We start from the raw sequence: 25,487 nt of genomic DNA, 5'->3' as shown, positions 1-25,487 counted from the left end.
ATTGGTCTGAGTTGTGCAGAGTATTAGTTACTTTCTATACAACGCTGTACTGTCCTCGGTGAATAGGATTGTCGGTCAAAGCTTGCGGACCCAGGACTCATCAGGCACTCGGCACTTGCTGAAGAATGGAAGAAAAGGTCAGGAATGGGAAAAGACCATTCAGCCCATCAAACGCCATCCCACTCTTCCCAAGTGGCATCTAATTGTATTTTGAATAACCCTAATGGATTTGTCTCTTAATTTTCTTGGTAGATTATCCTGTCAATAATCACTTTCTCACGATAGCTGTACTAAATGCACTTTTCACTTATTTCCATTTACATCCTCTAATGCAACTTTCTTGGTTTACTTTAAAGTAATAATCTGGCGTTACCTCTGTGACAAACTAGAGATGTTTCCGTGTTTTATTGTACAGTTCTGAATTAACTAGAGTTATAATGGAAGCTGTCTTTCCTTAATAAAATATAAAGTGAAAGTCAGAATCAAGCCACCTGTGGGACCAGGACATTGGTCAGAATGAGAGGGCTGTGTCCTAGTGCTAATTAAATTGTAGATATCGTGCAATCAACAGGTGCTTGGTAACCAAACGATGTTGGAACACCTACTCATCAGCATTCTTTGCAATAATTTGTACCATTGTATACAAAGGGGGGAAGTTATGGTACAGTTGTGTAGAGCTCTGGTTAGACCCCATTTAGAGTACTACATTCAGTTCTGGGCATTGCACCTTAGGAAGGATGTATTGGCCTGCGAGGGGGTGCAGCGCAGATATACCATAATGAGAGTGAAGCTAAAGGGGTTCAATTAGGAGGACAGGTTGCATAGACTAGGCTTGTATTCCCTTTTATTATAGAAGATTAAGGGGTGATCTAATTGAGGTGTTTAAGATGATTAAAGGATTTAATAGGGTAGATAGAGAGAAATTATTTCCTCTGCTGCGGGAATCCAGTACAAGGGAGTGTAACCTTAAAATAAGAGGTAGGCCGTTCAGGGGTAATGTCAGGAAGCACTTCATCACACAAAGGGTAGTGGAAATCTGAAACACTCTTCCCCCAAAAAGCTGTTGAGGCTGGGGGTCAATTGAAAATTGCAAAACTGAGATTGATAGATTTTTGTTAGGCAAGGGTATTAAGGGATATGGAACCAAGGTGGGTAAATGATGTTAAGATACAGATCAGCCGTGATCTAATTGAATGGCAGAACAGGTTCAAGGGGCTGAATGGCCTACTCCTGTTCCTATGTTCCTAATAGATTTTATTACTTTACCTCTTACCAATATATTAATAGGCCTGTAGTTGCCTTGTTGAATTTTGTCACCCTTTTTGAATATAGTTGCTATATTTGCCTGTTTTCAGCCATAGGGAACTTACGACCATAATTACTCACATGACTTATAATAGACCTAGTTTCCTGCAGATTATTTTTTGAGAAATGAGATTGAAAATATCTTTTACGTGAGCCATTACGGTGGCTGGTAGTGCTGCTTACTCTGGGGCAATCACACTCACCAACTCCAGGTGCAGTCTCGCTATCCTCCTTCTCTGGACTCGCACTCTTCTCTCTCTGGTGGTGAGTGACTGGGAACTGCTGAGTGTTCACTCTCCACTTGGTGCATCAGTGTAGTCAAAGCACAGAAGGTACCTGCTGTCATCATGTGCATTGATCGGTGATAATTGCAATTGAGAATGTAGTGACAATAGTTTTTCGATATCTTTCAAGTTCATCTTTCGTATTTTCTTCCCTCCTCTTCCGGAGATCGACCATGGTGTAGTGAGGGGAAGGGACTCCATAGTCAGGTCTAATCCAATACCTACGCACATGCACTTTCCAGCCATGATCAATGGATAGCAACCAAGAGTGGGAACCATGGCTGATTTTTTTTTTCTCTATCCTCCTCATGAAAACTGACAGTAATTTTAATGTCCTCCAGCCCTACAACCTTCCAAGATCTCTGCACTGCTCCAATTCTGGTATCTTACTCATCCCCAATTTTTATCACTGCACCATTGGCGGCTATGCCTTCAGCAGTCTAGGCCCTAAGCTCTGGAATTCTCTCTCTAAACCTCTCCACCTCTCTCTTCTCCTTTAAGATGCTCCTTAAAACCTACCTCTTTGACCACCTGGTCACCTGTCCTAATATCTCCTTATGTGAGTTGGTATCAAATTTTGTTTGATAACACTCCTCTGAAGCGCCTTGGGACTTTTATCATGTTAAAGGCGCTATATAAATGCAAATCGATATTGTTGTCCTTCCTACTATCCAGGATACCTTCAATATTGATGAACCACTCAGTCATATTTTAATGTTAATCTTTTTTACAGAACTAAAGCATCTGTTTGAATTTACTAATGCTAAGAGTTCATTTAGAAATCTGGTCGTTGCCTTTGTGTTTCACTAAGAAATTATTATGCAGGTTGACCTTTTGTTTCTTTGCATTTATTCTTTTCCCCAGACACTGTTGTTGTTAGAGGGTTGTTGAGTTACTGCATAGCTGTGATTTGTAATAGGCCTATTTTCCTGCAGATTATTTCTTGTCGTATGTTCAATATCAGCATTGTTTTCTATTCCACATCCATATGTGCAATAATCCAGCGTCTCCTGGATGAGTGGGGCCTTCCGTTAGATTACAGAGGATTTAGAGAATTGGCTTTCATGCTTTGTAAAAGAAAGATTTAAACATTTTCATCTTCTCAGCAGACAAGTTGATTTATTAAGTATTCACCAACAGCCAATCAACCATTCCATAGGAAAAGATGTCAAGTACCTTAGCCCAGACTGATCCTGGATGACGTTTAATCTCTCGCTGATTTTTGCAGTTTGCTGTGCTGTCCATAATGAAGCATATGAGCACTAATCGAAATTGTCCTGTGTCCTCTTTCAGGGATATGCAAATACAGTGAAAGGATTTCATAAGCTAGGACTGATCAATCCTGACCCATGCTCGCTGCTCAGCCCCGAAGCTCCTCCTATAACCTGGGTATGTCTCTTCTTTTCATAGTAAATTGTACAGGATTATATTGAGGGTTTTGGTAACTCAGTGTGTAATAGTGATAGCTGCTGAAATACAGAATGATGGCCTCCCCTAATCCTATTTGTGAACTAAACCATTGCATTACTAACAGCAATTTTAGAACCATTTTATAATTTATTTTAAATATTTTTTCTCCAGATTTTTTGATACACAGGTTCTTGAGAATTGCTGAAACTATTTTGATTTCTATCACTGTTTATTCCATTCCAGTTTTTTTTTGAAAAGTTGTTATTGGTAATTTTATTTGATTTTTACCTCAATTTTCCCCTCCCTGTGTCTATCCATGTAACTCAACCTCCTTGACTGAGAAAAGGAACTTTACACACACATTTCCAGAAAAAGGTGTTGCTCGGGGGTACACAAGAGTGGCCTGAATTGACTGACCCTCTGATTTTTCCACCTTTACTGGTGGAAAGTGCTCTGCCTTCTTTCAGTGACACATTTGAAATCAGGAATTCACAAAGTGGGTATCATGTGAACCAATATGGGACCACTCCATATGGCAGCGTATTGGAAAACTGCCATTTACTGCACCACCGTTCCATTCTTAATTACTAGTCATTTAAAATTGACCAGGCTGGTTAGAAGTAGACTGTTTCTGGTAGTTGAGGGGTTAAGAACGAGGAATGCAAGATTAAATGTAAGAGATTTAGAGCAAAGGGAAGGAGAAACTTCTTCACACAGAGAGTTGAGAGGCTGTGAAATTCACTTCCAGGGTTAGTGGTTGAGGCAGGAACTGTGGCAACATTCAAGATTAGACTGGATAGGTGGATGAAGGAAAAGGGGTTGGAGGGATATGGGAACAGGGTGGGTAAATGTGATTGGAACTATTTGCTCGCGTGGAGGGTAAACGCTGGTTGGGCCGAATGGCCTCTTTCTGTCTTGTAACTTCCATGTATTTCTATAACTGTGCTTATCTTCTGAGCCCAAAGAGCAATCTGATTGTTTTTGTCCTTTTTTAAACTTTAAACTTCCAAAAATATGATGAATTTTTCAAGATCTAATTTTTAAAAATATATTTCAAAATCAACACTGGACTCTGCTAACTGCAATAAGTGTAAGTTACTCTCACCTGTCTGTGCGTGGGGTGGGGGAAGGGGAAAGTGGGAAGATTGTTAACATTTCAGGTGTAGAAACACTGCCAGAACACGATGAGGGGGGAGGGGCTGCACCGGTGCTGGAGGGGGGAGGGGCTATAATGGTGAGGGGGGGTTGCTGCACCAGTGTTGTAGGCCTCTCTTTTCCCTTATTGGTACTGATGACCCACCAGCTCCAAACTTCCTCTCAACCGTAATGACCTCAGATCTTTGGTGTGGGGGAAACCTTCATCCACCCATTATTTGTGCCCCTGACCTTGGCCAGTTTTTCCGGTTTTTGGGTGGATGCCTGTGCCATTTAATGCGCAGCCTGGGTACCCGCCTCGGTGGGCGGAGGAGTAGACTCGCTGAGGTGCTTTGCTGCAGTAGAAGTGGGTCGGCTGTGTGCCTCCAGATTGTCACAAAAAAAAGGCCCGTTTTTCAAACAGACCAGTTTCTGAACTGCAGCCGATTGCTCTTCGCTGCCAGGGAGGTATAGCCGACCCTCGCACCCATATTTCTAGGGCTCAAATGGCAGGAATTATGTTGATGTCGCAATTCCCTCATTTAACCTGACATCACATACGCCCGTCCATTTGTGGGCTGGCATGTTCTGCACCCATCCCCAACTCCTACACAAACTCATGTCGGTTGGAAAAAAGAGGTGGGGACCATGCGCAATCATTGCTTGTCCAATTTCCACCTCACTGCCCAATTTCCACCTCACCGCCCACATTATGGCTTTTTCACACCAATTTCGGGGCAGAAGTTTGGGCCAGTTGCGTTTTGCCAGCATTTTTGGTTTTCACTTCAGACATCCCGTGTTTTGTAACTTTTTCTTTTTGGTCTTACCCCTTTCTTCAATGTTCCCTTTTCTTGCCTTTTATTTTGAGTATGTGGGTCTCGCCCAAGTCTGTTCACCCTCTTAACTATTTGCAGATTTCTTTCTTTTTAAATGACTTTTTCCATTGCCCCACTATTATGGTGTTTTATATCATCTTGCAGTTTTCTAATGAGCAGTTTGCAGGTTATTCAACCCATTAACTCCCTCACTGTGTTTGTTTCTCCCCTGCCTTTTTTTTCCCCATTTACCAAAATGCTTGTTTATCTTTTAGCTCTCAGTTCTGATGAGGGGTACATGCCTTAAATGTTTACATGTCTTTTCTCCTTTCAGATAACCACTGCCCTGCTGTGTATTTTCCAGCATTTTCTGATTTTATTTCTTTTTTAATTTAATAAGCATCTTATAATGCTGTCTTCCAAGTAAATTAGATGCCCAGATGCTACATGAATATACATTTTGTTGGGAATTCCTTCAAGGGTTCCCCTGATTGGCCACGGTTACTCCGGTGGGAACCCCGGATGCACCTTGTAACCGCAGGTTTCCGCCGGACTTATGCCAGCCAATTGAGAGGCCCCCCTGAGGAAGTTCCTGGCGTCTGTGTTTGAACCTGGTGATAATGGTCATCATCAGATAGATTGATGCTGGTGAGGACAAAGGGGCAGAAAGGGGCAATCAGGGTTGAGGGGGAGGGCAGAATTATCAGTGGAGTTCCCTAGTTTCATTTATTACTTATTTCAAATGCAATGTGAGAATATTCAAATAAATAAATAGATTTTTTTTTAAATGGGCAGTCTCCTTTTCAACATGGCTGGAGAATTGTTTACTAAAAAGCAACCCTCCAGCCTTGTTTGCAAATGGGGCCTTTGGGGGAGGGGGTGGAGTTTCTACAGTCCCAATCCTTCCATTGCCTTGTGCTACTTCATGTATGTAACCTGCTCCAGCCCTATTTCCCAGGTTGCACCCCATGCTCTTGTATGTGGTAAAATGGCACCTTTTACTTGTGTATAAACTTTCACTGAAAATAACGAAGGTGGGCATTTCACCTTGTGTTGAAACAAATTCAAATAAGATTGCCCAGCGAACAATGACACGCTTAATTTTTTAAATACAAAAAATTGCAGGCAACTGGGACTAGCTTAGTGGTATAAACTGGGCGACATGGACATGTTGGGCCGAAGGGCCTGTTTCCATGTTGTAAACTTCTATGATCTATGATTCTAAAAGTGCATCAGTGTAGCATGAGAGTAGAAAGTGGCCTTTATGTTGTGCCTCTCCCTCCTTCCCCCGCTGCCTCTGTCCCTTTAGTTCCCACTCTTTAATCTGGTTATTCCCTAATCAGGCTATTTGAAACACTTACATTTGTACAGAGAGAGCTACTGTGTAACCTGGTGGGAGTTGCACCATCCAGCAGCTTCCAAAGTCTCCAAGAAGCCGTCTATGATAAGATTGGAAGAGATGACAACAGGATGAGCACTCTGACATGGTGAGACAATCTTTGTTTTTTTTCCCTGCAATTCATTTCTCACAGGACACTTGCACTGTCCTCGTGTCCTAGAATTGGGGAGATGGCCGAGTTCACTCTCAGTGCCACTGGTGCTCCGTTCAGACTGCTATGTCGAGAAGAACTGACTCCATCACGATGAGCTGAACAATGTATATATTCTTCCCCTTCCTGGGCTAGAACTCTTCGCATTTGTGTGGCAGTCTATCCAGCAGTCTGGCTGAGGACTCAGGTGTACAAAAATGGGGGGGCCTTCCTGAGACTCAAACTCACCACCTCTGGGCTTGTTTGGAGAAGGGAGAGTAGTCAAGTGCTTGTCAGATTTGAGCAAGCAAGTGACCCCGGTGAGAGAAATCTTTATAACTGAAAAATATATGTTTCTAATAACCTTAAGATAGTAATTTTTATTGAGGCAGGAGCCAGATTTCCCAATTTAAAGTACTTTATGTACTTGTGCACTTGCTGAGGAACCAGGATGTCGATCTCTTTTTCGGTCTCTGCCAGTGCTGTTATACAAACTATTGGGTAGAATTTCCATGGGTGTTCTCCATTTCTCTGGGGCACCGAAGTTACCTTGGTAGATTGGGAGATTCAAAATTCTACATCCATGTTGAATCAGTGAAGACAGCTTAACTATCCCTCTGATCGCTCTCTCTGTCTCTCTCTTTCTCTCTGTTCTGGTCTTCTCCCCAAAGGGAGATAGAGAACATCCTGTGAGTCATTCCATCACTCTAAGGCATTGCTTGTCTGTGTTTCAACTTATCCCATGCACACCATATTAAATCGCTGTTTTAATTGACTCATTTTGTGAAATACCTCTATTACTCGGAATGACCTTTATTTGCTTTCAATAAAGGCTTGGGCTGTTTGGAGATGAACCAGTACGAAAGGAACAGAGCCTTCTGGAGTCCTTTGCGAAGCATATAGAGCCCAAACTTGCCTATGGTAAGAAGAGTACTACATTTTCTCATGCTATAACTTTACTGAATTTAGCTACTGTGTATTTTAAAGTTTCAAGAGTTAATTTAAAGCGAGAAAAAAAATGAAGACGAGACTTACAAAATTGAAATATCTTGCTTTTAAAAGGTTCCAAATGAAATTTTAGTTAAATTGAAGCCCCAGGCCCCTAGATAAGTCTTGGGACTCAATTTATAAGCAGGCAAAGTCAGAGGCTTTAGCTGCTGGGGCTGACTCAATTCCAGTTTTTTTTTAAAATAATCATGGGAGATTAGCTAGTATTTTTTAAAAAGGAATGTAGCGTGAAGGATTCTGTTCAGTTCTAGGTGTTTTATATTGAGGATTAATGTTATTAAAAAAAAGGATTTGCATTTATATAGCGGTTTTCATGACCTCAGGACGTCCCAAAGCATGTCATGGCCAATGAAGTGCTTTTGGAATGTAGGCATGGTTGTAATGTAGGAAACACGGAGTTTTCATTGGGCTCTGGTTACAGCCCTGTTCCAGATCCCCACTTCAAATTGGATAATCTAAATCTACAGTTGATGGGAGGGTGAAGATGGTCACTACTTCACCATTAGAGAGGTGAAACATGTAGTAAGGAAAACAAGAAAAAGTAATGAATTAAAATGCTATAATAAAAATTAAAACCATCATGCTGGAAATCTGAATGTTGGAAATCCATAGTGGATTAGTCAGTGTATGAAACAAAGATTTTTTTCTTTCAGATGCTGACTACCCCACTGTGCATTAACAGCATTTCTAGTTTTTAGTTAAAATTGCATAACTGCCCATCGCTTTCTGTTGGTGGATTGTGGGAACCCCACAGCATGACTTTGAGGCTCAGGGATTTCTCTGCCACTGCACTTGGCAAATACAGGACAGTGTAATGATTCATAGCATTGAATAATACCAATAGCAAACTGGCATTGCGTGTGTTAAAAGGACGAGTCAACTCAGCCAAAGTGGGCCCATTTTGTGTTGAATGGGGTTTAGAACCCCTCCTTGTTTGGTGACCATCTGCGCCATTCCTTATGCAACAGGGACAGGGTTGGATCACCCCTCAGTCGTGCCCTCAACACTCAAAAATCTTACTTTTGACGCACAACAAACTTCGTTGTAGGGACCATGAGTGCTTTTGACATTGAATGTCCAGACATGCAATGCAATACCTGCTCCCACTCTGATTATTCTTGGTAAAATTCCTTTAATAATCACATAAAGCTAAGACTTATACACTAATGAACAGATAATAATCCCAGCTGACGGTCATTGATAGAGATCCATAATGCCCGCTAGGTAGGTGAAGGATATTGGCCAGATTGCAGAAGATATTTAACCTACTTTCCTCCTCTCTCGACTTGGTTAGAGGAAAGAAAATGTGTGCAAGGCATTGGCAGACTAGAACACCACTGTATCACCTCAAAAACTTGAAAGGCTTCATGAGATTTTAAATAAGCTCTATAAGTGCTTCCCCAACCATTGGACTGTGGATTCTTTTTAAAAAAGATCCCGTTGCACTATTTGAAGAAGAACAGCGAGTTCTTTCGGGTGTCCTGGCCAACATTCCTTCTTCAACCAACACTACAAAAAACAGATTATCCGACCATGGATTTTTTTTTATTTGTTCATGGGATGTGGGTGTCGCTGGCGATAGCGGCATTTATTGCCCATCCCTAATTGCCGTTGAGAAGATGGTTCTGAGCCGCCTTCTTGAACCGCTGCAGTCCATGTGGTGAAGGTTCTCCTGCAGTGCTGTTAGGAAGGGAGTTCCAGGATTTTGACCCAGCGACGATGAAGGAACGATGATATATTTCCAAGTCGGGATGGTGTGTGACTTGGAGGCGAACGTGCAGGTGGTGCTGTTCCCATGTACCTGCTGCCCTTGTCCTTCTAGGTGGTAGGGGTCGCGGGTTTGGGAAGTGCTGTTGAAGAAGCCTTGGCGAGTTGCTGCAGTGCATCCTGTGGATGGTGCACACTGCAGCCACTGTGCGCCGGTGGTGAAGGGAGTGAATGTTTAGGGTGGTGGATGGGGTGCTAATCAAGCGGGCTGCTTTGTCCTGGATGGTGTCGAGCTTCTTGAGTGTTGTTGGAGCTGCACTCATCCAAGCAAGTGGAGAGTATTCCATCACACTCCTGACTTGTGCCTTGTAGATGGTGGAAAGGCGTTGGGGAGTCAGGAGGTGAGTCACTCGCCGCAGACTACCCAGCCTCTGACCTGCTCTTATAGCCACAGTATTTATATGGCTGGTCCGGTTAAGTTTCTGGTCAATGGTGACCCCCAGGCTGTTGATGGTGGGGGATTCGGCGATGGTAATGCCGTTGAATGTTAAGGGGAGGTGGTTAGACTGTCTTGTTGGAGATGTAAGGAATCTTACAACACCAGGTTATAGTCCAACAAATTTATTTTAAAATCACAAGCTTTCGGAGATTATCCCCTTCGTCAGATGAATGAGTGAAAAGGTTCTCAAATCGCATATCTTATACTAGGCTGGGACAGCATCACACCAATCAAAATGTGTCGTTGTTATTCAAACAGGCCAGTCACGGAGAACAGCATGTCCCAGTACACTGTATATACATTGTGTCAATTACACAGACAGGCAGAAAGAAACCCAAAATGGCAGAGAGAGAGAGAGAGAATATTAAAAAACATAATTTTTTCCCCGCTTTTTGCTGGTGGGGTTACGTGTAGCGTGACATGAACCCAAGATCCCGGTTGAGGCCGTCCTCATGGGTGCGGAACTTGGCTATCAACTTCTGCTCGACGATTTTGCGTTGTCGTGTGTCTCGAAGGCCGCCTTGGAGAACGCTTACCCGAAGATCGGTGGCTGAATGTCCTTGACTGCTAAAGTGTTCCCCGACTGGGAGGGAACCCACCTGTCTGGCGATTGTTGCGCGGTGTCCGTTCATCCGTTGTCGCAGTGTCTGCATGGTCTCGCCAATGTACCATGCTCCGAGGCATCCTTTCCTGCAACGTATGAGGTAGACAACGTTGGCCGAGTCACAGGAGTATGAACCATGTACCTGGTGGGTGGTGTCCTCTCGTGTGATGGTGGTATCCGTGTCGATGATCTGGCATGTCTTGCAGAGGTTGCCGTGGCAGGGTCGTGTGGTGTCGTGGACGCTGTTCTCCTGAAAACTGGGTAACTTGCTGCGAACGATGGTCTGTTTGAGGTTGGGTGGCTGTTTGAAGGCGAGTAGTGGAGGCTTGGGGATGGCCTTAGCGAGGTGTTCGTCGTCATCGATGACATGTTGAAGGCTGCGGAGAACATGGTGTAGTTTCTCCGCTCCAGGGAAGTACTGGACGACGAAGGGTACTCTGTTGGTTGCGTCCCGTGTTTGTCTTCTGAGGAGGTCTATGCGATTCTTCGCTGTGGCCCGTCGGAACTGTCGATCGACAAGTCGAGCGTCATATCCCGTTCTTACGAGGGCGTCTTTCAGCGTCTGTAGGTGTCCATCGCGTTCCTCCTCGTCTGAGCAGATCCTGTGTATTCGTAGGGCCTGTCCATAGGGGATGGCCTCTTTGACGTGGTTGGGGTGGAAGCTGGAAAAGTGGAGCATCGTGAGGTTGTCCGTGGGCTTGCGGTAGAGTGAGGTGCTGAGGTGCCCGTCTTTGATGGAGATTTGTGTGTCCAAGAAAGAAACTGATTCTGAGGAGTAGTCCATGGTGAGTTTGATGGTGGGATGGAACTTGTTGATGTTATCGTGTAGTCTCTTCAGTGATTCTTCGCCGTGGGTCCATAGGAAGAAAATGTCGTCGATGTATCTGGTCTATAGCGTTGGTTGGAGGTCCTGTGCAGTGAAGAAGTCGTGCTCGAACTTGTGCATGAAAATGTTGGCGTATTGGGGTGCGAATTTGGTCCCCATGGCTGTTCCGTGTGTTTGGGTAAAGAACTGGTTATCGAAGGTGAAGACATTGTGATCCAGGATGAAGCGGATGAGTTGTAGGATGGCGTCTGGAGATTGGCTGTTGTTGGTGTTGAGTACTGAGGCTGTTGCAGCGATGCCGTCATCGTGGGGGATACTGGTGTAGAGTGCCGAGACGTCCATCGTGGTGAGAAGTGTTCCTGGTTCAACTGGTCCGTGGGTGCTGAGTTTTTGTAGGAAGTCTGTAGTGTCGCGACAGAAGCTGGGGGTTCCCTGTACGATGGGTTTCAGGATGCCCTCGACGTATCCAGAGAGGTTCTCACACAGGGTTCCGTTGCCTGATACGATAGGATGTCCGGGTGTGTTGGCTTTGTGTATCTTTGGGAGGCAGTAGAAGTCTCCCACGCGGGGAGTACGTGGGATGAGAGTGCGTAGGATGCTTTGAAGGTCTGGATCGAAGGTCTTGATCAGTTTGTTGAGCTGGTGGGTGTGTTCTTTGGTCGGATCTGCGGGTAACTGTCTGTAGTGTTCCTGGTTGTCCAGTTGTCGGTATGCTTCTTTGCAATAGTCCGTTCTGTTCTGTATGACAATGGCTCCTCCTTTGTCCGCTGGTGTGATGACGATGTTTCGGTTGGTCTTGAGAGCGTTGATGGTGTTGCGTTGTGCTCGGGTGACATTCTGGACTGTCTTCTGAGTGCGCCTGATGAATCTGGCATTGACGCATTTCCTGACAGCTTGGGCATACATGTCAAGCTGAGGGTAGCGACCCTCCGGAGGAGTCCAGTTTGACTCTTTCCTCTTCGGTTGCTGTACCGTGGATCCCTCTGTCTGCTGTTCTGGATCATTGATTGTCTCATTGGGTTCGCTGTTGAAATCTTGGGGTTTGTGGTAGAATTCCCGGAGCCTCATTCTCCTGATGAATTCATCTGTGTCCGCCGCGAGACCGATGCGGTCCATTTTGGTGGTGGGGCAGAAATTGAGCCCTCGGCTGAGAACCTCGATTTCGTCTGGTTGAAGGGTGTGGTCGGACAAATTGATGATAGACTTCCCTGTGGTTGTAACCGTGGTACCGGGGGAGGCTTGGTTGATGCTGGTGGTGATGCACTCAGGACACAGCAGACCAGCTACGAGACACCGCCAAACAGACGAGGCAACGGAACTACACTGCCTACATGAAAACCAAGAGCAGGAAGCTTGAGAAACTCGGCATCACCACCAGCATCAACCAAGCCTCCCCCGGTACAAGAGTGTCTGCATTTCATAGAATCTTACAGCACAGAAAGAGGCCATTCGGCCCATTGTGCTGGCTTTTTGAAAGAGCAATTAAATTAGTCCCACTCCTCCGCTGTTTCCCCGTAGCCCTGCAAATTTTTTCTTTTCAACTAATGATCCAATTGCCTTTTGAAAGTTAGTATTGCTTCCACCATCCTTTCAGGCAGTGCATTCCAGATCATAACAACCCGCTGCGTAAAAAAAATTCTCCTCATCTCTCTCTTGGTTCCTTTGCCAATTATCTTAAATCTGTGATTACTTTTATTTCAAAATAATGAGACATTCTGAGAACATGATAAGAAGCTACATCAAGCTCATTCTTTCTTTTATAATTGATGCATTCATACTGGGACATACAGCTAGTTACCAGTATGCCCATTTTAAAGACGTTGCTAGGAAGTATCAAATCAGTTCAATAAATTAGTTTTCTTTAATAATGTCATGTTTTCCTCTGAAGTTACTTCAGACGTATGGTAGGCCTCCTGTCTGTGAACCTTTTACATTGTCAATGTAATAAGTAAAAACTGCAGACCTGATAAGCTGATTCTCAGCAGATTCTTGGAGGTAAATTTTAACGGGGAGGTGGGAAGAGAGTAGGGGGGTTGATATCTTGACTGGAAACCCGGAAGTGTGGGTTTCCTGGACGTCCTTACGATTTTGACGTAAGGACGTCTTTCAATTCTTTTTCAGTAGGTTTCCTACTCGCGAGCGAGCCAGATTGACAGGCTGGCTGTCACTCGGATGGTGCAGCAGCCGGGGAGTGGGTGCCAGCAGCTAAGTCTTGGATCGGGAGTGGGGGGGTGGGGATCATCGTGGGGTTGGTCATTGGGGGCTCAGTCGTGGGGGGGCGGACATCGGTGGGGGGGGTCGGAGATCGTGGGCGGTGGTTGGAGGTCATTGGGGGGGCTCGGAGATCGTTGGGGGTTGGAGTCGGAAATCCGACGCATGCGGGAGATTGAGGGGGTGATGCGGTCAGAGATTGTGGTGGGGCGGGGGGGGTTGGAGATCGTGGAGGAGGGGGGAGTCAGAGATTGTGGTGGGTGGAGAGGGTCGGTCGATTGCATGTGTGGTATGGTGGCAGGTAGGCTTGTTGAGCCTGGAGGAAACATTCCTGCTCCTCCTGGCCCACAAGCAGTGCAATAAAGGCACTCACCTGATGATCCGGGCCTTCTTGCCTCCTCTCACGTGGCTTGAAGCAGAAGGCCCGGGAATCCCAGCCCCAAAGAATTAAAAATAAAAAACCTATTAAAATGGAGGCCCACAGCCTCCTTAAAAACTTTCATTGACCGACCCGCCTCCTGAGAGCAGGTTGGTCACCCGCCCTTCGACCCGCCTCCATTAAAACCAGAAGTGGGCAGCTTCAGGTCAGGTTTTACTTTTTTTTACAATTTTTACCTTCCCACCCGCCCTCAAATATTGGCCAGGACACCAGGGAGAACTCCTCGGCTCTTCTTCAAAATAGTGCCGTTGAGTCTTTTACATCCACCTGAGAGTTTAATGTCTCATCCGGAAGACGATGGGGTTAAAATTTACCCCTTGGTCTCTTTGTGAACTGGAAACTATACATGTGTTTAAAATGCTTGTATCTGTGGTTTTGATCATTTGAATAGTTCTTTAGATTTTAACCAAACTTCTTGCCTGACACTGGAGTGGGGAGATCTCCTCTCTGCATTTTTGCTGCACTGTCAGAGGTGTGCCATCTTCCGAATGAGACATTAAACTCTCAGGTGCCATTGGGACATCCTGAGGTCATGAAAGGCTCTATATAAATGCAAGTCCTTTCCTTTCCTTTTGTGTAATAAACCCATTCTTAAAAAATGTGTTTGCAATTCTGTTACAAACAGCTCTCCGCCCTAATTCAATGATGGATTGGGAGTCCTTCAATCGTATGAGTTTGTATTGTGCCTAAATTACATGTCAAACATGGCATTTATGAGAAGCAGCTGCTTCATCAATGACCTTCCCTCCATCATAAGGTCAGAAATGGGGATGTTCGCTGATGATTGCACAGTGTTCAGTTCCATTCGCAACCCCTCAAATAATGAAGCAGTCCGAGCCCGCATGCAGCAAGACCTGGACAACATCCAGGCTTGGGCTGATAAGTGGCAAGTAACATTCGCGCCAGACAAGTGCCAGGCAATGACCATCTCCAACAAGAGAGAGTCTAAACATCTCATCTCAACATTCAACGGCATTACCATTGTCGAATCCCCCACCATGAAGATCCTGAGGTCACCATTGACCAGAAACTTAACTGGACCAGCCATATAAATACTGTGGCTACAAGAGCAGGTCAGAGGCTGGGTATTCTGCGGCGAATGACTCCCCAAAGCCTTTCCACCATCTACAAGGCACAAGTCAGGAGTGTGATGGAATACTCTCCACTTGCTTGGATGAGTGCAGCTCCAACAACACTCGAGAAGCTCGACACCATCCAAGACAAATCAGCCCGCTTGATTTGCACCCTATCCACCACCCTAAACATTCACTCCCTTCACCACACGGACTGCAGCGGCTCACCACCACCTTCTCAAGGGTAATTAGGGATGGGCAATAAATGCTGGCCTCACCAGCGACGCCCACATCCCATGAACAAATGAAAAAAAAGCAAACATACGTTAGCACTAAAAACTGGCCCAACTGGGCTATGCCGGTGTTTATGCTCCACACAAGCCTCCTCCCTCCCTACTTCATCCAACCCTATCAGGATACCCTTCTATTCCTTTCTCCCTCATGTGCTCATCTAGCTTCCCCTTAAATGCATCTATGCTATTTGCCTCAACTACTCCTTGTGGTTGCAAGCTCCACATTCTTACCACTTTTTGGGTAAAGAAGTTTCTCCTGAATTCCCTTTTGGATTTATTGGTGACTATTTTATATTTATGACCTCTAGTTTTGGACTCCCTTACAAGGGGAAACATTTTCTCTATGTCTATCCTATCAAACCCTATCATTATCTTAAAGACCTCTATCAAGTGGCCCCTTAGCCTTCTCTTTTCCAGAGAAAAGATTTCAAGCCTGTTCAGCCTTTCCTGATAAGTATATCCTCTCAGTTTGGGTATCATCCTTGTGAATCTTTTTTGCACCCTCTCCAATGCCTCTATATTCTTTCTATAATATGGAGACCAGAACTGTACACCATGCTGCAATAGTGGTCTAACCAAGGTTAACATAACTTATTTGCTTTTCAATTCTATCCCTTAGAAATGAACCCTAGTGCTTGATTTGCCTTTCTTATGGCCTTATTAACCTGCGTTGCTACTTCTAGCGATTTGTGTATCTGTTGCCCGAGATCCCTTTGCTCCTCTATCCCATTTAGACTCTTATTATCCAAGCAGTATGTGGCCTCTTTGTTCTTCCTATCAAAATGCACCACCTCACACTTATCTCTATTGAAATTCATTTGCCAATTACACACCCATTCTGCAAGTTTATTAATGTCATCTTGCATTTTGACACATTCTTCCTTTGTATCACCTACACCCCCCAATTTGGTGTCGTCCACAAATTTTGAAATTGTACTTCCAATTCCCGAATCCAAATCGTTAATGTAAATTGTGAACAATAGTGGTCCCAGCACTGAACCCTGTGGAACACCATTTCCCACCTTTTTCCAGTCTGAATAGCTACCCTTAACCCCTACTCTCTGTTTTCTGTTTTGTAGCCAACTTGCTATCCATTCTACTATCTGTCCCCTGACTCCACATGCTCTGACCTTAGCCATGAGTCTACAATGTGGTACCTTATTGGAGGCCTTTTGAAAATCCAAATATATTACATCCGCTACATTACTCTTGTCTACTCTTTCTGTTACTTCTCCTTTGTTATGAAATGTTGTGAGCGGCTCCCTCTGGCATTCTGTTTGAAAGCTGGGGAAGGTAGAAAAGTTTAAATGTTAGTCGAGGATATCATCTAAGTGGAGGTTTACTGCTGCACTGGGGAGATCCGTCCATCAACATTTAATGCATAGGCTAACATGCATAATACTCTGCTGATTTTCAACATGCAATATGTGTAGGTCAGTGGAAGTGGAGCAGTGGCCCTGCATCTTCAGTAAGTACCAGAAAACAGGTTGTGATTCAGATAATACTACTGATCCCTGATTGTGTTATTTGCTCTTTTGTTTCAGCTTCTGGTGAAAGAGATCTCATTGTCTTGCGGAATGATGTCGGTATTAGACATCCCTCAGGTCAACTGGAAACTAAGCACGATAGTCTGGTAGTCTATGGTGATGTTGGTGGTTTCTCGGCAATGGCAAAAACTGTTGGCTACCCTTGTGCAATTGGTGCTGAGATGGTTTTAGATGGTAAGTGTCCTTTTACTTCTTCAAACAGATTATTTTGTGAGAATCTCATAGATGTCTTTCTGTACTAAAAGGGATTCTATATACTTTTGCTTCTGTGGCAGCACTAAATAAGGTGGCAGGAATCAAGGATCCTTGTGAAAATTGGCACAAGGAAACCAGGGATCCCAGTCAAATTGGTGTCAAGGAACAAGCCCCCTGCCCCTCCACGTTAAATTGGCATGGAACTAGGCACCATGACGTGTCAGCTTGGTTCTTAAAAGCTTGTGGGTTCAAGCCCTATTCTAGGACTTAAGTCCATAATCTAGGCTGATTCTTCAGTGCAGTACTGAGGGAGTGCTGCACTGTTGGAGGTGTCATCTTTTAGCTGAGATGCTAAACCAAGATGTCTGCCCATACAGGTGGATGTATCCTATATATAACCTATCGCACTGTTCTCTTGGTTCTGTGGGAGATGTTTCTACCTCAACCAACGCCACCAGAACAGATTAACTGGTCACTTGTCTCATTTGCTGCTTGTGGAACCTTGCTGTGTACAAATTGGCTGCTGTATTGCCATCAAAGCAATGATTACACTACCAATTTGTTGGCTAAAAAGGATTGTGGGAAATTTTTTTGGAGATGCAGATGCCATTAATGATCAGCATTTGAGTTAATGAAAAATTATCTGCACGTAAAACCTCTTCTGACACAATGAAAAAGCCCATCTACTTATAAAGTAACTTTGAGTAATGTGCCTTGTGCACACCATGATTTACAAACTATGGGTATTGTATTTCAGTACTTGACATGCTCCTATTTCAGGGAATACATATTTGGTTAACATGGAAAAATTATACAATCTGAAATGATACCAGAACTGAGAGGTTATACCTATCAGGAAAGACTGAACAGACTGGGGCTCTTTTCTCTAGGTGACCTCATGGAGGTGTCTTTAAAATTATGAAGGGTTTGATAGGGCAGATGTAGAGAAAATGTTTCCACTTCATAGAATCATGGAAGTTTACAACATGGAAACAGGCCCTTCGGCCCAACATGTCCATGTCGCCCAGTTTATACCACTAAGCTAGTCCCAATTGCCTGCACTTGGCCCATATCCCTCTATACCCATCTTACCCATGTAACTGTCCAAATGCTTTTTAAAAGACAAAATTGTACCCACCTCTACTACTGCCTCTGGCAGCTCGTTCCAGACACTCACCACCCTTTGAGTGAAAAAATTTCCCCTCTGGACCCTTTTGTATCTCTCCCCTCTCACCTTAAATCTATGCCCCCTCGCTATAGACTCCCCTACCTTTGGGAAAAGATTTTGACTATCTACCTTATCTATGCCCCTCATTATTTTATAGACTTCTATAAGATCACCCCTAAACCTCCTACTCTCCAGGGAAAAAAGTCTCAGTCTATCCAACCTCTCCCGAAAAGTCAAACCATCAAGTCCCGGTAGCATCCTAGTAAATCTTTTCTGCACTCTTTCTAGTTTAATAATATCCTTTCTATAATAGGGTGACCAGAACTGTACACAGTATTCCAAGTGTGGCCTTACTAATGTCTTGTACAACTTCAACAAGACATCCCAACTCCTGTATTCAATGTTCTGACCAATGAAACCAAGTATGCTGAATGCTTTCTTCAGCACCCTATCCACCTGTGACTCCACTTTCAAGGAGCTATGAACCTGTACTCCTAGATCTCTTTGTTCTATAACTCTCCCCAACGCCCTACCATTAACGGAGTAGGTCCTGGCCCGATTTGATCTACCAAAATGCATCACCTCACATTTATCTAAATTAAACTCCATCTGCCATTCATCGGCCCACTGGCCCAATTTATCAAGATCCCATTGCAATCCTAGATAACCTTCTTCACTGTCCACAATGCCACCAATCTTGGTGTCATCTGCAAACTTACTAACCATGCCTCCTAAATTCTCATCCAAATTATTAATATAAATAACAAAAAACAGCGGACCCAGCACCGATCCCTGAGGCACACCGCTGGTCACAGGCCTCCAGTTTGAAAAACAACCCTCTACAACCACCCTCTGTCTTCTGTCGTCAATCCAATTTTGTATCCAATTGGCTACCTCACCTTGGATCCCGTGAGATTTAACCTTATGTAACAACCTACCATGCGGTACCTTGTCAAAGGCTTTGCTAAAGTCCATGTAGACCACGTCTACTGCACAGCCCTCATCTATCTTCTTGGTTACCCCTTCAAAAAACTCAATCAAATTCGTGAGATATGATTTTTCTTTCACAAAACCATGCTGACTGTTCCTAATCAGTCCCTGACTCTCCGAATGCCTGTAGATCCTGTCTCTCAGAATACCCTCCAACAACTTACCCACTACAGATGTCAGGCTTTTCCCTGCCGCCCTTCTTAAACAAAGGCACAACATTTGCTACCCTCCAATCTTCAGGCACCTCACCCGTAGCTGTCGATGATTCAAATATCTCTGCTAGGGGACCCGCCATTTCCTCCCTAACCTCCCATAACGTCCTGGGATACATTTCATCAGGTCCCAGAGATTTATCTACCTTGATGCGCGTTAAGACTTCCAGCACCTCCCTCTCTGTAATATGTACACTCCTCAAGACATCACTATTTATTTCCCCAAGTTCCCCAACATCCATGCCTTTCTCAACCGTAAATACCGATGTGAAATATTCATTTAGGATCTCACCCATCTCTTGTGGTTCCGCACATTGATGACCTTGTTGATCCTTAAGAGGCCCTACTCTCTCCCTAGTTACTCTTTTGCCCTTTATGTATTTCTAGAAGCTCTTTGGATTCTCCTTTGCCTGATCTGCCAAAGCAATCTCATATCCCCTTTTTGCCCTCCTGATTTCTCTCTTAACTCTACTCCGGCAATCTCTATACTCTTCAAGGGATCCACTTGATCCCAGCTGTCTATGCATGTCATATGCCTCCTCCTTCTTCTTTTTGACTAGGGCCTCAATCTCCCGAGTCATCCAAGGTTCCCTACTTCTACCAGCCTTGCCCTTCACTTTATAAGGAATGCGCTTACCCTGACCCCTGGTTAACACACTTTTGAAAGCCTCCCACTTACCAGACGTCCCTTTGCCTGCCAACAGACTCTCCCAATCAACTTCTGAAAGTTCCTGCCTAATACCATCAAAATTGGCCTTTCCCCAATTTAGAATTTTAACTTTTGGGCCAGACCTATCATTCTCCATAGCTATCTTAAAACTAATGGAATTATGATCACTGGTCCCAAAGTGATCCCTCACTAACACTTTTGTCACCTGCCCTTCCTTATTTCCCAAGAGGAGGTCAAGTTTTGCCCCCTCTCTAGTCGGGCCATCCACATACTGAATGAGAAATTCCTCCTGAATACACTCAACAAATTTCTCTCCATCCAAGCCCCTAATGCTATGGCTGTCCCAGTCAATGTTGGGAAAGTTAAAGTCCCCTACTATTACCACCCTATTTTTCTTGCAGCTGTCTGTAATCTCCTTACATATTTGCTCCTCAATTTCCCGTTGACTATTTCGGGGTCTGTAGTACAATCCTATCAAAGTGATCTCTCCCTTCTTATTTTTCAGTTCTACCCATATAGACTCAGTGGGCGAACACTCGGATATATCCCCTCTCACTACTGCCGTGATGTTCTCCCTAATCAAGAACGCAACTCCCCCTCCTCTCTTACCTCCTGCTCTATCTTTCCTATTGCATCTGTACCCTATGTGTACCCTGTTCCACTTGTGGGGGAATCCAAAACTAGGGGTCATAAATATAAGATAGTCACTAATAAATCCAATAAGGCATTCAGGAGAAACTTCTTTACCCAGAGAGGAGTTAGAATATGGAACCTGCTACCACAGGGAGTAGTTCAGGTGAATAGCATAGATGAATTAAAGGTAAGCTAGATAAGTACATGAGGGAGAAAGGAATAGAAGGATATGTTGATAGGGTCAGACGAAGTAGGGTGGGAGGAGGCTCTTGTGGAGCATAAACACCGGCATAGACCAGTTGGGCAGAATGGCCTGGCTCTGCGTTGTAATTTCTACGTAAAAACAGTTTTTTTTAAGTAATAGCAGCAAGAGTCATTCAGTTTGCGATTGAGGTTGGTTGGAGTGCTAATCTTTGTTTTCCATTGATAACTGCCTTGCTCCGAGATTTCCTTTCCTCCCTTCCCCTCCACCCCCCAAAAATAAATAAATCACCTTGTCTGGGCTCTTTGCTCTTTCCAACATTAAAGCATTGTTGAAGTATTTTTTTGTCTTGTTTACAGGTGAAATCTCCACTAAAGGAATGTTGGGTCCATTGACCAAAGATATCTATCAGCCAATACTGGATCGCATCAAGGCTGAGGGAATTATGTACACTTCAAGCAGCACTTTTTCATGAAAGAGCATTTATTTTATGACCAGCAAATCAAGCAGAAATATTCCATACTTTATTGTTTTCCACAGATTTTATTTATCAGAAGCCCTTATAACTTCGTCAAATTGCGAGCTTTCTTAACTGTAAATTCCAGACTACTCTTGTGAAGTTCTTCACCCACTCAGGGCTCCTGCCCTTCCTGGGCTCAGACTACCACTTTAAGGGTATTTTGTGCAGAGTAGTGTTCGTCAATCATGATTAATTAAGGAATGCGATAATTAATTACACCTTTAACCCTTGATGCTGACTGCAAGCTGTGGTATTTAATTGTTAATAACCTTGGATGTATTTGTAAAAGGCATTGTCTCAGACTCTTGTGACGTCAACCTGCTTTGAGCTTTGCAAACAAAGCTGCCCATTGTCCGAAGTTTGAATACAAGTTACAGTTTATTAGTAATACTTTGTGTGTGGAGTCTTCTGTCTTTACATTAAGTCACAGAGCTGCAAATGGTGCAATCACAGAATCATACTAGTTTGAGTGCAGGAGACCCATTGTGCCTGTGTCAGCTCCTCCACCAGAGCTATCCACTTGAATCCCAATTCCTAGCTCTTCCCCCGGGCCCTTTAAATTTGTGGCAAATTTTATTTATCCGTTATAGTAAGTTTATTTTTCAATATCCCCCAAAAATTAATTATTTCTCACTAATTCACTGTATGAGCAGCATTTCCAAGACTTCAGCGGAACTTGCACAGGGCACAAGAAGGAGTTCCAACAACTCCAACTTTCATCAGAGCCCAGGGAGACACATTGGGCTCAATTTTGAAATGGAGGCGGGTTGGCAGCGGTGGGGGGGGGTGAATGTGGACGTGGCAAACCTGAATTAAAAAAATTACCGTTTCCAATGCAATCGTAACGTAATTGATAGTGATTTCCGGGTGTCGCACCCGGCAGCCAGCCTGATTGACAAGCTGGCTGCCAACAGGAGCTGCTACGCGAGTGGGGTGGTGGGGGGGGGGGAGAGAGAGAGAGAGACATCATCCGGCGCTGGGACGGAAGATCGGGGTGAGGGGGGGGGGGAAGAGTGGAAGATCGGTGGGGGGGGGGAAGTGTGGGAGATCGGTGGGGGGGGGGAAGAGTGGAAGATCAGGGGGGGGGAAGAGTGGAAGATCGGTGGGGGGGGGGAAGAGTGGAAGATCGGTGGGGGAAGAGTGGAAGATCGGGGGGGGGAAAGAGTGGAAGATCGGTGGGGGGGGGAAGAGTGGAAGATCGTGGGGGGGGGGAAGAGTGGAAGATCGGTGGGCGGGGGGAAGAGTGGAAGATCGGTGGGGGGGGGGAAGAGTGGAAGATCGGTGGGGGGGGAAGAGTGGAAGATCGGGAAGAGTGGAAGATCGGGGGGGGAAGAGTGGAAGATCGGGGGGGGGGAGAGTGGAAGATCGGGGGGGGGAGAGTGGAAGATCGGCGGGGGGGGGGAGTGGAAGATCGGCGGGGGGGGGAGTGGAAGATCGGTGGGGGGGGGCAGTGGAAGATCGGCGGGGGGGGGAGTGGAAGATCGGCGGGGGGGGGGAGTGGAAGATCGGTGGGGGGGAGAGAGAGTGGAAGATCGGCGGGGGGGGGGGAGTGGAAGATCGGGGGGGGGGGGAGTGGAAGATCGGCGGGGCGGGGAGTGGAAGATCGGCGGGGGGAGAGAGAGTGGAAGATCGGCGGGGGGGGGGGGGGGGAGTGGAAGATCGGGGGGGGGGGAAGAGTGGAAGATCGGCGGGGGAAGAGTGGAAGATAGGCGGGTGGGGGGAGTGGAAGATCGGTGGGGGGGGAGAGAGTGGAAGATCGGGGGGGAAGATTGGAGAGGGTGAAAAGGGGGAGATTGGAGAGGGAGACATTGGACATCGGAGCAGGGCGGAAAGGTAGGTTGATATTGTGTTTAAACTTTGTGCAATGGATTTTTATTTAATTTATTTTGTTTCTTTTTGCCTGATCCGGCCCTTCATGCCTGGTTTCACCAGGCGTGAATCAGAAAGCCCTGAGAAAGCCGCCCAGGTAAGTTTAAAAATCATTCTAACTACCTAATATGTCACAAGTAAAGTGCCTTAAGTATCTCAAGGAGGTACATTTGGCTCTTTAACTATCATCCTGCCGGCTTTAATTGCCGGTGGGACTTCCGGATTCAGGACGCCCGCATGCACACAGGTGCGTCGGTGGGGAACTCGGAAGTCGGCGGGTTAGAGCTGGCTTCTGAACCCGCTCTGCATTTCTGCCATTTTTGCAGCCCCAACTCACCCACAATTTACGTGTAAAATCCAGCCCATTATATCCAGGTATAAGTTAGAGTCCCGCAGCGAGCAGCAGGTCAAGGCAACAATGGAGGTTGAGTGGGTACCATTGGAAAAGGAACAAATGTTCGATCATTCTGGGCCCACCAGTCGTCCAAATAAGATAGCGCTTCATAGCACCCTTAGTGTTCCTGTCGATGATGTTTGCATGCACCAGCAGAGTTACACAGTGAGCTCGAGGAGTAGCACCAGGTGAGTCACATGCATTGTGGTTTACAGAGCTGTTTGGACTAAGTCACTCAATCAGATTTCCACACAGGTTATGTAGAGCGATTGATTAAAACAACCTTTTCCACAGGGGGAGAAGTAAAACCCTTTCGAATTTACTTGCTTCAATAAAATATTGACATTTTGCTGGGCTTGATTTAAAGTTGATTAGCCTGTTATCTTTATTCGCAATGCTCAAAAGAATTGGACCTGCTAAAGTAAACTTGATCAAAACATCTTTTAGTTTTAAGATAATTATTTGTCAACTGGTAGTGCCTCACGCAAGGATGACTTTGATTTTGTGATTTGAAGAGCTGACTGCAGAACGCCTGGTGAGAAAGATTCAATTCTTTCCACCCTCAATCACTGTGGAGTTGAATTCTCTTTATGTGGCTGCAATGATAGACAATCAGTTGACTCAGTTTGCAGAATATTGATAAGGAGAATGGCTGCATTTATTCCGGCTACTAGAAATATTATTTAAGATGAGCCCAGTACTTTGAAGCTCTGTTTAAAGTTGTGCAATTGAATTAACACATAGGTATTTTAAATAATTTGATCTACATCATTTTATCTGAGTTAGCACAAAGTTAATGGTTCCTATAATAGTTAGCATTTTTATTAGCAATTGTTAATGTTACTTTTGCCAAAAAAGTTAGGATGGAACCAATTAATCCCCAGTCATCTAATTAGAATTGACATTTAACAAGTGTTACATTAGCTTCTGGACACTTTCCCCCCCTGTTGCGCCAATGTATGATTTCCAAACGATTAGGGAAGATAAAAATATATATATTTCAACATATGATAATCCTCATTCACATAGTATGAAAATTCCCCAATTGAAATGTGTCAACATGGGGCTGCAACCTGCACCATCCATCAATGAACACGCAGAAGGTTGCAGTGGCTAAAAGGATCAATATGTCAGTGCACCATACGCGGAGGGAAAATTGAGGTGTGAGTAACATCACCTTGCAGTTGGTTACAGACAAGTGGGAGTGTGGGGTTGTCCTGCCCCCACTAGTCTGGGGAATAATTGGGAGGAAAACTTGGGACTAAACAAATGTGAGTTCCACAAGTACAAATTTTTCATTCAGGCATTATAAAATAAAAAAAACTATCAAATTACAAATAGTTAGATTTTATGGTTCTGAAAATATGTGGTTTACAGACATCAGAGTAAGTTAACACTGATACTGCAAAAAATGGGATTACCAGTGTGCTGGGCAATACAGGGGGATACTTAATGCATCTGTATTTTAAGCATTTGTGCAGTAATAGCTGGATGGTGCATGGAAGTTAAACTCCAAACTGCATTTTTATAGTACAAAAAAGCTATTATTTTATTAATGTTATCCTTTCCAGCACTTGCAATAAGTTTTAATATTGTAATTGGCATTTTTAATTTTGTATTTTGACCAGACATTAAATGTAAAACCAATGGCAGGTGTTTTCAATAGCCAGGATACTGTACAGCCTCTGTAGAGCTGAAAGTTAATTCTCTTTAACTCCGGAATGTTGACAGATGGGCCTTACATGAGGTGTTATTGGTACATCCCTAATAATAACAGCGACTGTTAACCAGCTGATAAACCTTATATTTTAATTCTTCTGCGTAGCCATAATGTAAAAACATCAGTCGCAACAAAATCACATCATCCAGATTGTTCCTCTGTGAAAAGTCTTTCTAGAACTTACTATTCCTGTTGCACAAATGAAGTGTTAAAATTACATGCTGTTATTT

At 44.5% G+C, this 25,487-nt stretch overlaps 1 protein-coding gene across 2 annotated transcripts in view; it reads left to right on the top strand.

The window, feature by feature from the left end:
* Positions 1-21,662, top strand: part of aass (aminoadipate-semialdehyde synthase) — an 82,602-nt gene extending 60,940 nt beyond the window's left edge. For both annotated transcript variants that reach the window (XM_067999800.1, XM_067999799.1), the window contains 5 exons: positions 2,883-2,978; positions 6,320-6,435; positions 7,310-7,398; positions 16,682-16,858; positions 21,114-21,662. In XM_067999800.1, the coding sequence (XP_067855901.1) occupies positions 2,883-2,978; positions 6,320-6,435; positions 7,310-7,398; positions 16,682-16,858; positions 21,114-21,229 (594 nt within the window). In that variant the 3' untranslated portion in view covers positions 21,230-21,662. The remainder of the gene's footprint in view (positions 1-2,882; positions 2,979-6,319; positions 6,436-7,309; positions 7,399-16,681; positions 16,859-21,113) is intronic.
* The last annotated feature ends 3,825 nt before the right edge of the window (positions 21,663-25,487 follow it).

The sequence above is a fragment of the Heptranchias perlo genome, chromosome 18 (genome assembly GCF_035084215.1).
Source record: "Heptranchias perlo isolate sHepPer1 chromosome 18, sHepPer1.hap1, whole genome shotgun sequence".
NCBI classification, from domain to species: Eukaryota; Metazoa; Chordata; class Chondrichthyes; order Hexanchiformes; family Hexanchidae; genus Heptranchias; species Heptranchias perlo.
Note: the sequence above shows the minus strand (reverse complement) of the source record. Positions and strands in the feature narration are given on the sequence as shown.